At 33.4% G+C, this 11,751-nt stretch overlaps 2 protein-coding genes across 3 annotated transcripts in view; both read right to left on the bottom strand.

Moving 5' to 3' along the window:
• LOC108572366 (eukaryotic translation initiation factor 4E transporter-like) overlaps window positions 1-4,227 on the bottom strand; it is a 7,776-nt gene extending 3,549 nt beyond the window's left edge. The window contains 12 exon segments of the mRNA XM_017934598.1: window positions 246-423; window positions 508-726; window positions 804-971; window positions 1,064-1,144; window positions 1,215-1,351; window positions 1,427-1,781; window positions 1,850-2,538; window positions 2,541-2,715; window positions 2,788-3,046; window positions 3,164-3,237; window positions 3,363-3,460; window positions 4,050-4,227. Of these exon segments, the coding sequence (XP_017790087.1) occupies window positions 246-423; window positions 508-726; window positions 804-971; window positions 1,064-1,144; window positions 1,215-1,351; window positions 1,427-1,781; window positions 1,850-2,538; window positions 2,541-2,715; window positions 2,788-3,046; window positions 3,164-3,237; window positions 3,363-3,460; window positions 4,050-4,227 (2,611 nt within the window).
• Window positions 4,228-8,532: 4,305 nt separating this feature from the next.
• Window positions 8,533-10,912, bottom strand: LOC108572408 (nucleolin-like). Of its 2 annotated transcripts, XM_017934645.1 has the most exons (4): window positions 10,705-10,912; window positions 10,148-10,605; window positions 8,906-9,827; window positions 8,533-8,559 (listed from the first exon to the last, which is right to left on the bottom strand). In XM_017934645.1, the coding sequence occupies exons 2-3, from the start codon at window positions 10,578-10,580 to the stop codon at window positions 8,908-8,910; spliced, it is 1,353 nt and encodes a 450-aa protein (XP_017790134.1). In that variant the 5' UTR covers window positions 10,581-10,605; window positions 10,705-10,912; the 3' UTR covers window positions 8,533-8,559; window positions 8,906-8,907. The 2 variants fall into 2 exon arrangements, with proteins under 2 accessions (XP_017790134.1, XP_017790133.1); XM_017934644.1 differs by having other exon boundaries at window positions 10,148-10,912.
• Window positions 10,913-11,751: the final 839 nt, after the last annotated feature.

Raw genomic sequence — 11,751 nt, 5'->3', positions numbered from 1 at the left:
TATAACTTTCATAGCAGTTACTATAAAGAAATGAGAAAATGTGTATAAATAGAAGATAATTACAAAACAAAATTTTATAATTATCAAAATATAAAAAAAATTTGAGAAGGACAACAGTTTCAAATAAAATGCACGGACGAATTGATACAAGTTGGTCAATAGTAAAAGCAGATATAGAAGTAATGAAAATAAACTCCATCACTACGAACGCTATTCAGTTTGAACAAGCAATAGGTATGACTCACCATTGTTCATAGGTGATGGAATTCTTTGTTGCTGCTGCTGATACAACATCTGTTGCAAGATATGATCTTGTGGAGTGGGCGCACTAGGATGCGGACTTATTGTACGCGATGTGGTGCCACCATACATCTTCAAAATATTTACTAGAACTTCTCTATGACGATGTTGCATGGCAGGATTCTATTACACGTATCGTTGTAACGAGAAATAGTTAGAACATTCATTGCATCAAAAACAACAAATTTATTTTTCACCCAAACAGACCTGTAGTTGTTGCATAAGATGTTGTCTAGTTATTTCTCCCTGCTGAAGACCTTGAATAATAGCTTGAGCTTCCGGTCTTTGGAGAAGTTCCTTACTTGCAGGAGCATTATTCAACATCATTTGCATTTCTGGAGGAACAGGACTTATGCCAAACATTCGTTGACCACCCATCATCATAGACAACATGTCAGAATGCTGTTGCTGTTGTTTCTGTTGCTGCTATTAGAATAATGAACGTGCTTTAGAAATACCATTGCATCACTTCCTCTTTACAAACACAGCTTGCGTTAACTAACCTGCTGGATCTGCAAAACTTTCATCAAATTTTCATGCTGCATTTGTGCCTGATGTGGGTGTTGAGTTGGCCCAAGAGAACCAACATGATTAAACGTTGTAGCATGCATTGGTTCTTGAACAGATTGCTGAGGGGCAATTGGTTGTGTCTTCAGTTGTGAATTAAGCAACTAGAGAAAATTTAGACATTATCTCTCAATAAACCAAAAATACCCTGTGCTCTCATTATCAAATGAAAAACAGAAGAATATGACTATCTTACTTGTATTAATGTTACGGGTTGTTTTTGAGAAATAGGACCGTTTGCTGCTGGTATAGCTTGTCCTCCAGTCACTTGAGCAAGCTGTACAACAAAATATTATTTCATTAATTATACGATAATATAAAATAATATTGCACATATAACACGTTACCAATTTCTTAAAAGCAGAGAGATCTTCTTCAGTCTTATTTACACGAGGTTGATCAGTCGATGATGTAGGTGGAGGAGCACCACCTCGCATGCGTGCTTCTAATTCTTCGAGACTATGCACAACTTTTCCACCAACTTCTATAAGAAATGTCCAGCATCATACAGTGTTCCACTGTACTTTATAACAAAAAGACAAAGTAAACGAATTCTCACCCATATCTTTTATGGATGAGCTTTTCATCATCGGTATAACGCTGCTGGTTGCATCCCCTTGTCCATTTTGACTCGGTTTATTTCCACGTTGCAGCATCTCTAGTAGCTTTACCCCAGTGGTGGACGTAGTATTATTCGTAGTCGTCGTATTAGCAGGAGAAATAGGAGCGAAGTACGTATTAGACTCTGTCACCGATGGAATCTGAATATTTGGCTCAGTGATGTCGTTCAGAAGATTATTCAATATGTCATCCTGTATAGAAGTTCTGCGGCTATCCACTTGTTGAACCGGACTTTCCCTTTTAAACCACTGACTGAACCGGGAGCAAGAGCCTCCGTTCGAGCCGACTCCATTCTATGTAAATAAAATTAATAGACAAATTAATACAGTTATGCAAAAACTTAATACAAGGTATAGCTTACGGTTAAAAGGCCAGAAACACCAGAGAACGTATCTGATTTCAAGAATTCATCGAGATTGAAGTCAGGATGGCTGTCCTCTTGGTTCTGATTCACTGTACTGGAATTATTCGTTATCTCGCAACTTGGTTCGGTCACAGTGCTCTCGTTCGAATTATGATTCGTTTTCTGCACAAGGGACGTTGACTCGTTATGCTCTGAAATTGGGGAATGTGGCGCAGCCACAACGTTCATAGACTGATCCATCGTAGTCGGCGTACTACGCCCTTTTGGACCCGTTGAATTTTCAGCTTGCTTTTCATCCTTCTCCAACGAATTTTTCTTTCCTCGTTTCTTCTGAACCGGAGTTTGTTTTTTACTCTTTGTATTGCTACTGTTACTGTTCACCGCCTTTTCCTCAGGGATATCCTCAAAACCTCTCAGCTCGATGGTATCATGCTGGGACGTTGGTCCGGAACTAAACCACTCTGGCTCATCCGCATCGTTACGATTCTCGCTGTAAGTTCTTCTGCGATCATTACTATATCTTCGTTCCCGCCCACGATCCTTATCGCGTTCAGACTGATGATTACGATCATTTCGCTCAGCTGCTCTATCGCGATCGCGTTCCCTCTCCCTGTCGCCATAGTCGCGGCCAAAGGATCTTCTCTCAAACCGTTCGTTCCTCTCATCCCGTTCACGCAAATTATCGCCTCCCGTTCCTTTCCATCGCGGCCATCCCTGTTGTCACGATCGCGTATAGAAGTGCCACTACTCGAACCAGACCGAAAAGCAGGTTCCAATTTCTCGTTCTCTGGTCTAAAGTCCCATATATCGCGAGTTAAAATTCGACCGCTTCCAATTCGTCGGACAGGCTCCCTATGGCTGACCTATAAATCATTTTTCTTTAGACATTTCCATTCTTCTTTCTGTAACAATGTTGTACAGTAACTAAACAGCACCTCTGTCTTTCCTATTGGGCTCTCAGGTCGTCGATTCGACGGCTGGTTCACAAAACAACCGGAATTAAAGCTCCTACGCTGGGGGCTCAGAACTATGCCGTCTTGTTCCTTGCGAATTCGTTCTCGCGGATCTCCGTTTCGACGTTTACTATGACTTTCAGTAACCTGATCACCACGTCCAGTCCTTTCGTCCTTCGGGGGTGTATCGTTCTGTTTCCTACCCGAATGCCAACGTTCAGGATCCCATACACCACGCGAACTTAATAAAAAGAAATAAAGAAATGCAATTCGTAAGAAAGAAATTCAAAAAAGAAAGACAGCTGAATATAATGAAAATAATAGAAAAAATAGCAAATTCATATAATAAAAAACTTACTTATTATAGGAAGTATCTAAAAAATCAGGCCTCCGCTTGGATAATGGCAAATTCTTTATCACCATTAATTCCTCCTGAAAATAAAGCAATAAATTACTACTTCATTAGAAGACTACAAAACTTTAAGAAGAGCCTCTGATACCCAACAGATGTTTACTTTTAGTATATTTCTTAAATGATACATAAACATATATTTTACCCGGGAATATTGGAATTGAGGTCTTGAACGGCCTACTTCCATAATTGAAGTGTCGGTTACCTCCCCAGCCACCGACATAGATATTATTGCTTCATCTCCTGAAAAATATTTAAAGCAACAAACATCAATTTATAACTCTATATGTATTTATACATGTATACAACTTCTGGCATATTTTCTCATAAGATGTACAGGATAAAATAGTATGCTATCATCATCATTACACACATATAAGGTGACCCATATGTCACTTTGCCATTTAAAAGTTAAATAACTTTTTTTCTATTAAATGTTTTAAAATTTTTGTTCCAACTTTTGAAAAAAAGTTTATTCAATTGTTAAATGGTAAAGAGACTTATGGATTACCCTGTATAATGCTATTAAATACAAAGACTTGTTAATCTTAAGAAATCTCTAAATTTCCTTACATTTCAGATTATGAAAAAATTCATAATTTATTTAAATTCACATCGTATAACCATTTTCGAATTAGTTAATCCCCATTAAAAACATTGAGTTGCTTCAACTTGTATACAAACTAACGTACAGGATAACGAACTTTAACTTCTGCCATTGGCGTAAGGCTTAACGAAGATTTGAACGCGTGGTTTGTACGATATATCCTGCAACTTCGCGTTCCGAAAAAAGGAGATACGTATAACGGCCGTGCATCACGGGTGTACTTACGGAAAGTAACTCGTTTTATACCGTTGACAGACTTATTTTTGCGAAACCATCGACAGGCTCTGGTTTGCACGACAAGAGTCGCATCTAGAAGAGGAGATCCCGTAGGTCCTACCAGCGGACGTTTCCATGGTCGCCGATACCAATTCGAACCAATAACACTATGCACCTCTAGCTTCATTTTACTTAAATTTTTCACCAATCTAATACCCCTCTTTTACGGACGCTACTGTGATTTACCCGGCTTCAACCGTTCCGAACAGTCGCACAAATATTTATCGGCGAAGGACGAGACGGACGAAGAATTACCGTTTCAAACTGGTTAATAAAGTTATAGAGGAAAGTAGAATGAAATAAAATATAGGTCGAAATGTATAATCTTCAAAAAGAAACACTATACGTTAATTTTTGTCTAAAGTTATCCACTTTGTGGAAAAATTAGTGTTCGATATGAAGAACAATATAGCGTATATATTTGTAAAAATGACGGTACACACGGTACCCGTGTGGAATAATTTTCTGTAAATTCGATTTAACGATTCGTGTACTTTCGCACTCTTTGAAATAAAATCGTTTTAACCGTGAAAATTTTCTCAGTCGTGTTTACGTCCATGTAACGCGCCTACGAAATCGATTTCTTAATTTTAATAGATACTACACGTCGTATAGCACGATACAAACTGTCTAAACGCCGGCCGGTTTTTAGGCGGATAGAGTTTGTCTACAATCCAATCAAGTACGTCCCTAAGAACGTTATTGTCAACTTTATATCTCATTGGTTCTGTTTGTAGCACATTTGAACGCAATTTCTAACTGATATTCCCTGGAGAAGTATTCAAACATTCATGAACACATTGGTAAGCAAATAAATAAAGAAATAAATATTTATTTATGCCAAAAATAGATTTTTATAATACAATGATCAAAAAATTGTAAATTTATTGTTTTTTCATGACGGGAATTTTTAAACATATAAAAGAAAAATATTGGATATTAAGTATATTTCATTTTACATCACATATGTCAGTTAAGGAGTTATCAAGAACATTACTTTTAAATACACATGAACAATAATGTTTACTTTTTTAATCAAGATCATGCTATATTCTTCTTAACATTATATTATTATTTACAACTGTTCATAATGCACACGAGACATGTTACTTAACTTATTTAAAAGGTATATAAACAACTTGGTCCTAAAGTCAATATCTTAAAGTAAACTTCAATATCCTCCTTCAGTATTTTATCTTCATTGATAATGCACATTATTACACAATTCTTTTATAGTTGCTACATCTTAAATTACAAGATTAAAAAGAATTCTATGATAAATAAAACATCTAAGTTTCTTTGTTTCTGTATGTTTGCTATAAATTTTCATTCATCACACACATAATCTTATTTTCTATATTCTTAGATACATAAACAGACAAGAAGGAATATTTTCATATGAAAATAAATAAATTTCAAGATACCTATTGTAAAACTTAGGCATTTAAAAATGTAAAATATTACAAATAAAAATAAACATTCCGTTTGTCAATTAACATACTCTATCACACAAATAATTGAATGTATAGTTTCATACATTGTAGAAACATTGCTTTATTTTATCCACATATCATAATATCGATTTTGAAATTAAATTTCTTGAATTATACATTGAAAGTATCAAATATATTTAAATATAAATTATGCCCAAGATATGTGTCATTATTATTTATTATAAAGTTCGGTAAAGATGGTTTCTTTATACTTACACATCATATGTGCTCTGATAGATAATTACAATACAAAAAAATATGCTTGTAAACATGTTAAATGAAAAAGAATGATTCAAAAGAAAAAGAAGTATGTATAATTAGTTTTTGAAAAAATATAATAAAAATGCATAAAAGACATTCATATTAAAATGTTTACAGCTGTTTTGATTTAAATATCTTATGATTACATTTTGCTTTTCATAAAAAATTGAGGTGTTTACAACAGACCTTTCATAACAAATAACATACATGTTAAGATGCCATAGACCTTGTAAAGATACTAATAAAGCAATCAACAGGGATTATTTTAATGGAGAGAATTAAGCAAATTCAAATTAAATTTTGTCTACACATTGAAAACGAAACCACGCTCATAAAACAGCATGTGTGGTACGCGCGCGCGCGCACGTGTACGTGTGTGCAATTAAAATTTATATATATTATATATATTACATATATATTTAAGAGAAGTATAAGGTAAACTAGTGGATCTCATACCTTCATCTTTAGGAGTTGGCAGTTGCTTGTCATTTGTCACAGATTCCTGAGACATTCTGCTCTTTACCACCTTTATTCCTCGAGTAAGGTAAATTTCACAGCACACACTATACAGACTTTATTTTTTCTAGATCTTTTATGTGATCTATCTACGTCTCATACGCCATACATATGTATATCTAATTGTAGAGTTTATACCTAGCTATATACCTTAGTACTGTTTAGTATCACAGACTGGTTTTCCCTTCTATATCTCGAGTTTATCTTTAAGCGAGGAAAGAATTCCGATCGGACAAAACAATCGTGTACGTCGATTGCCCGTACAGTTCTAATACCGACGACTCGGCCACTCTCACTCGTTGAAAAGAGAAATGAAGAAAAAGTGTTTACGTGCTACGAGCTATGGGTTTACGCACGGTAATACAGAAGGCGAACGCAAAAAAAATTAATTGCATGAGATTCGAAGCACGTGTTTCCGAAAATCATTTCATTACATCGACACGTCCTCCTTCAGATTATTGGTAATCCATCGATTTACACAAAATGTACACACACAACACTAGTTCACTGCTATGCAAAAATAGAAAATGGCGCACGATCCCCACTTCCGCCGTTGTTTCTCACTGCTTCCTTGATCCACAACGGAGAGCGTTCTAGCTTGCTACAACCTTATAGATAGTACTACGTCATCTGTACGTACGAGTATTACATTAATAGAGCGCCATCTCCTTAAGAATTCATTATAAAGGAGCATCCGCAAGATATATAGAAAACAAACTTTAGTATATTAAATATAAAGTTTTTGATTTTTTAGAACGAACAACGTATTATTTTTTATGTAATATTATTTTTTAATAAACAAAATCATGAAAATAGTATAAAAGAATCTATTAAAACAAGCATGAAGTTGTGGACTTTAATATAACTATAATGGCAGCTTATAATTCTCTATGTGCAGTGTTATATTTTATTTACATAAAAAAATACAAAGATGAAAAATAAAATATGAAGTGTATTCATAATGAATATATTTCTTTGTTAATAAATAAATTGTATACATTTGCTGCTGGAATTAAATGCAACCGAAGCTAAATTTTTGGGCGCGAACATTGAAATAATTCAGAGTTCAGTCTTGTTTATCTTAATAGAGGATACAGATTACACACCAATAATTTTTTTAAACCTGTTATAAATTGTTTACAATTACCGTACTTATTTGATCAAATTAAAATTAATAATAGACACGTGTATATATGTATATTTCTATCTGTAAATGCATAGATGTACATCTCATACTTTTATGTAGTAAAATAAAAAATATTCCAATTAAAAAAATATCAAGTTTTTATACTACTCAAATATAATTGTGACTAAAAATATGCTTACATGGAAATATGGTACTACTGTTCTACTTACGTATGAATATTATAGGTTAATGTGCACAATCACACCTGTGATAATGTTAGTCTACCAGAAAATATCAAAAATATCGATTATTAAAGGAAAGGTATTTCAAACTAATATAAAACTATTTTCTATTAGTGGCAACTGTTTTATTGATACAAAACGTTTTTATTAATTTGTGCATAAATATATGTATGTATAAACACGTATATACACATACATCTATATACATAAATTTCGCATCATACCATTCAATTGTATTACTAAAAATTATAGCAATATTAAAAAACAATTTATAATCATATCTGTAGTAAAGTGATACTTAAAACATAATATACCAAAAGCAATGTATGATAAACATTAAGAATAATTTCATTACAAAAAAACACCAATAATGCAAAAAAAAGTAATTTTATAAACTGTTAATATGAATGTAAATATTTATTAAAACCTGAAATAATCCAATATAAAATGTACTCACACATTTTTTCTTTGACAATCAAATATTTTAAGAATTTCATAGGAAAGTACTCATCTAAGAACCATATACTTGTACAAATGTAATGAAATGTTGCAAGCAACACTGTAGTATTACTCTAGAATGACAGTGTATGTCAATTTAACACATTATTTAACATTAAAAAGTATTCTTTATTGATATCTTCTTGTATTTAGAGACTTTATAACATTTAACTTCTATATTTAAAGGAAACAAATTTGAGAAATATACTTCTTAAATGTATCATTGAGAAACACTGGCATTCTAGCATTAAAAATCATTTTAATTGTTGAAGACTGATGGAATGCTCAATGTTGTTCACCCTGCTCTAGCCATGTTCTCTCACCTGAAATTCAAGACAAGTAAACTGCTTTAAATACAATAATACTATTAAATATACTAATAAGTGTTTACATGTGCAATTTATATTAATTTTTTCTTAATCATAAGACCTTACATTAAGAAGAGGATTTCAAAAACTATATTATGTAAAAGACTTTATAGAAAATACAAATAACTGCTTTTGAAACAATATATAATCAAAGTATACTACTGATGTTTTACAACATGTGCATTGTTGAGTATCTCAAAACATGGAAATACTCATAGACATTTTTATCTTTATCAAATATATTAAAATATTAATGATATATTTTTTCAAGAAATATGTCAAGTAAAAGTAGAACATTCACCATTAATTTTCTTCTTCATGTAATACATTATTTTCAGCATCTTCTTTCTTAGCCATTTTATCCACTTTTTTTGACATTGCCGTCGTTTTGGTGTGCTTTGTTTCCTCTGAATGTTGGTCTTTGTCGTTGTCCTCTTCTTCCGACGACTTTTGCTCGTCGTTAGTATTATTTATGACTTCCAATGAATTTTCCTCTGCAGCTACATTATCTGAAGTCTTTTCTCCATTTTCCACTTTTATTGTAGTTGTAGCCTTCTTTCCTCGTCCTTTCTTTGCAGTAGTTGTGATTTCTCTGCTTGTTTTCTTTTGCATATCTTTACCTACTTTCATTGCATCAGCATCATCTTCATTAGAAGCAATATCAGCATTACGATTTGCAGCTTTACCACGAACTTTATTGGCTTTCTTTTGTGGTACTGCTCCCTCTTTTTTCCTTACATTTTTCCCCTTTTTTAGTGTCTGATTTGGTTCTACTGCATCTGAATGATTGTTCTGGTCTTCTTGATTTTCGTTATCACTAGTATGTGCTTCTTCTGAAGTTGCTTTTGAGTCTTCATCTTTTGGCGTATCTTCTAGACTAGTTTCATTTTTGCGACCCCTTGTTTTCCTTACCGTAGTTGCTTTTGTGGGTTTATCATCATTTCCTTTTTTAATTGTTTTTATAATTGCAGTTGAGTCTTCTGTTTTAACATTATTTTCAGTCTCATTACCAGCAGCAGCTTTAGTTTTGTTATTGGCACTTTTGTTTTTTGTATCAGCATCTGCTTCATTTTTTTTCTTTGTTGCCTTTGTTTTTGGTTTATTCTCATTTGATGTCACATCAGTATTTGTCGCTTTTCTCTTCTTTACAGCTGGTGCATCTGAATTTTCTGCATTCTCACTGGCAGCTCCTTTTTTGCCTCTTCCCTTCAATTTTGCCTTAGCTAAAATTCAGACACACTTATGAAATTAATTGATATAATTACGCAATGAATACTTTAATAATATACAAAATGACATATTAGAAATATTTTTTACAAAATTTATAGAAAAGTACCAAATCTTTTATATTCTCTTATACAAAGGCACATATGTACTACACGTGATCAAAACTTATTACGCGCAATTTATTGCATCACGTTAGAATCGAGTAAATAACAAAATTCTAACAAACAAACCACTCGTATCTTCACCAGTATAATTTATCATTAATTAAAAGCTAACAACAATACCAAAACTCTGAAGAAAAAATTAGAAAACATACGCTCTTCGTCTGTATCGATTCCCGCCTTTTTTGTCGTAGCTTTGGTGCGTGTCTTCTTCGTTTCAGTTTCTTCTGGATTTTTCACAGTCTCCGCGTCCACGAGGTTTCCATCCGCTTTCTCTTCGGCCTCTTTATTCTTCTTCGCCGTAAACTTGACTTTCGAGTTCGCTTTCGCGGGTGCTTTAGCAGGCGATGATGTCTTATTCTTTGTTTTTGTGTTCTTAGTTACGGTCAACGTCATGTCCCCGGCTTCTGGCTGTTCGGTTTTCACCGATTTCGCGGCCCTTGGCAATCGAATCTGCTTCTCCTCGTCACTTTTATTCGCAGTTTTTGCACCAGTTTTTTTTCTTTTCGGAGGCGATACATCGCCGGCTTCCACGGCTCTGTCTACAACCTCTGTGTCTGAATGTTTCGCAGCTTTACGAGGTGCCATTTCTTTTTACGACGCTGAGAATTATCTGAAATACGATTTTACGTAGCTCGGTAATTTCTAAATCGTATATATCACGAAGCTCGACGACAACAAACTAGTCACACTACGCCGCACGATCGCTTACCGGTGTCCAACGTGTATTAACATGTCCGGTGCATTAACTGGTGTTCGTAAGTTACATGACTAACATAGTGGCAGATCGGCAGCTTCAGGTTTGGAATAGGTTTGGTAATCGACAATCGATTTTCGGATTGAGAAATAGTGGCGGATTACCAACTGATCTAATCCTCCGACAACCGTAATACTTAAATATACGCGTTATAACACTTCGTGACTGTGCAACTAAGTAAACGAACTTTTTTACGAAATTTTTTTACATCACTTAAGAATCGGGCCTAAGGCTCATAGTTTTGCACCCTTTATAATTGATTGGATGCTCTAGTAATCCTGTGCTTAAATCCGGTGTGAAATTAGGTAATTTTGACTTCTCAATGATGCCTTTACTTCGACAAAGATACGACTTTTGTTTATAAGATTAATTAACACACCGTTGGGAAGCACGCACCGCGCCACCGCTCTAAACTTACAAAACAAATACCAAATATATATTTTCTGATTTACCTATCAATAAGCTGATCGTCAATGTATATATCCACGATATTTACAGATAATGTTATAATTTAATATGTAATTTAATAAAACAATTTCATTGTAAAACAATTTAAACCTTAAATAGCGTTCTAGAAAACGAGATATCAGGTGCTACTAGTATCGTTCAATTTTTAGTCACTATTCGAATCATTTACTTCATTAAAATATTTGACTGCTATGAAAATAATACTTAAATACAAATTCATATATCAATAATGAATGTGCATATTTACATAATATTTAACAAATTATTACTAAAATTACATTGTGTTTCAATGGTAACTGCTGAGGCAAAAGATCAGAAAACGTGATTTTAGGATAATTTTGAAATGCGATTTTTTCCTCGATATATTTCAAAATCAATTTGTTATGTTTGTTATTCTATTGTACTAAAAAATGCTAAAGATAACAAATTGTTTAAATATTAAACATAACTATGTGATTTAATAAACTAAGATTATGATGTAAGATTACACACAATGTATAATATTTAAAATAAGCAAAAATTTATTACTTCGAA

The sequence above is a fragment of the Habropoda laboriosa genome, unplaced genomic scaffold, assembly GCF_001263275.1.
Source record: "Habropoda laboriosa isolate 0110345459 unplaced genomic scaffold, ASM126327v1 scaffold65, whole genome shotgun sequence".
Lineage (NCBI taxonomy): Eukaryota > Metazoa > Arthropoda > Insecta > Hymenoptera > Apidae > Habropoda > Habropoda laboriosa.
This window is presented reverse-complemented; position numbering and strand designations above follow the sequence as displayed.

Coding starts and splice junctions, on each gene's coding strand:
- LOC108572408 (XM_017934644.1), bottom strand. CDS start 10,580: ATGGCACCTCGTAAAGCTGCGAAACATTCAGACACAGAGGTTGTAGAC. Junction 9,828..10,147: donor AATCGATACAGACGAAGAGC/GTATGTTTTCTA, acceptor TCTGAATTTTAG/CTAAGGCAAAATTGAAGGGA.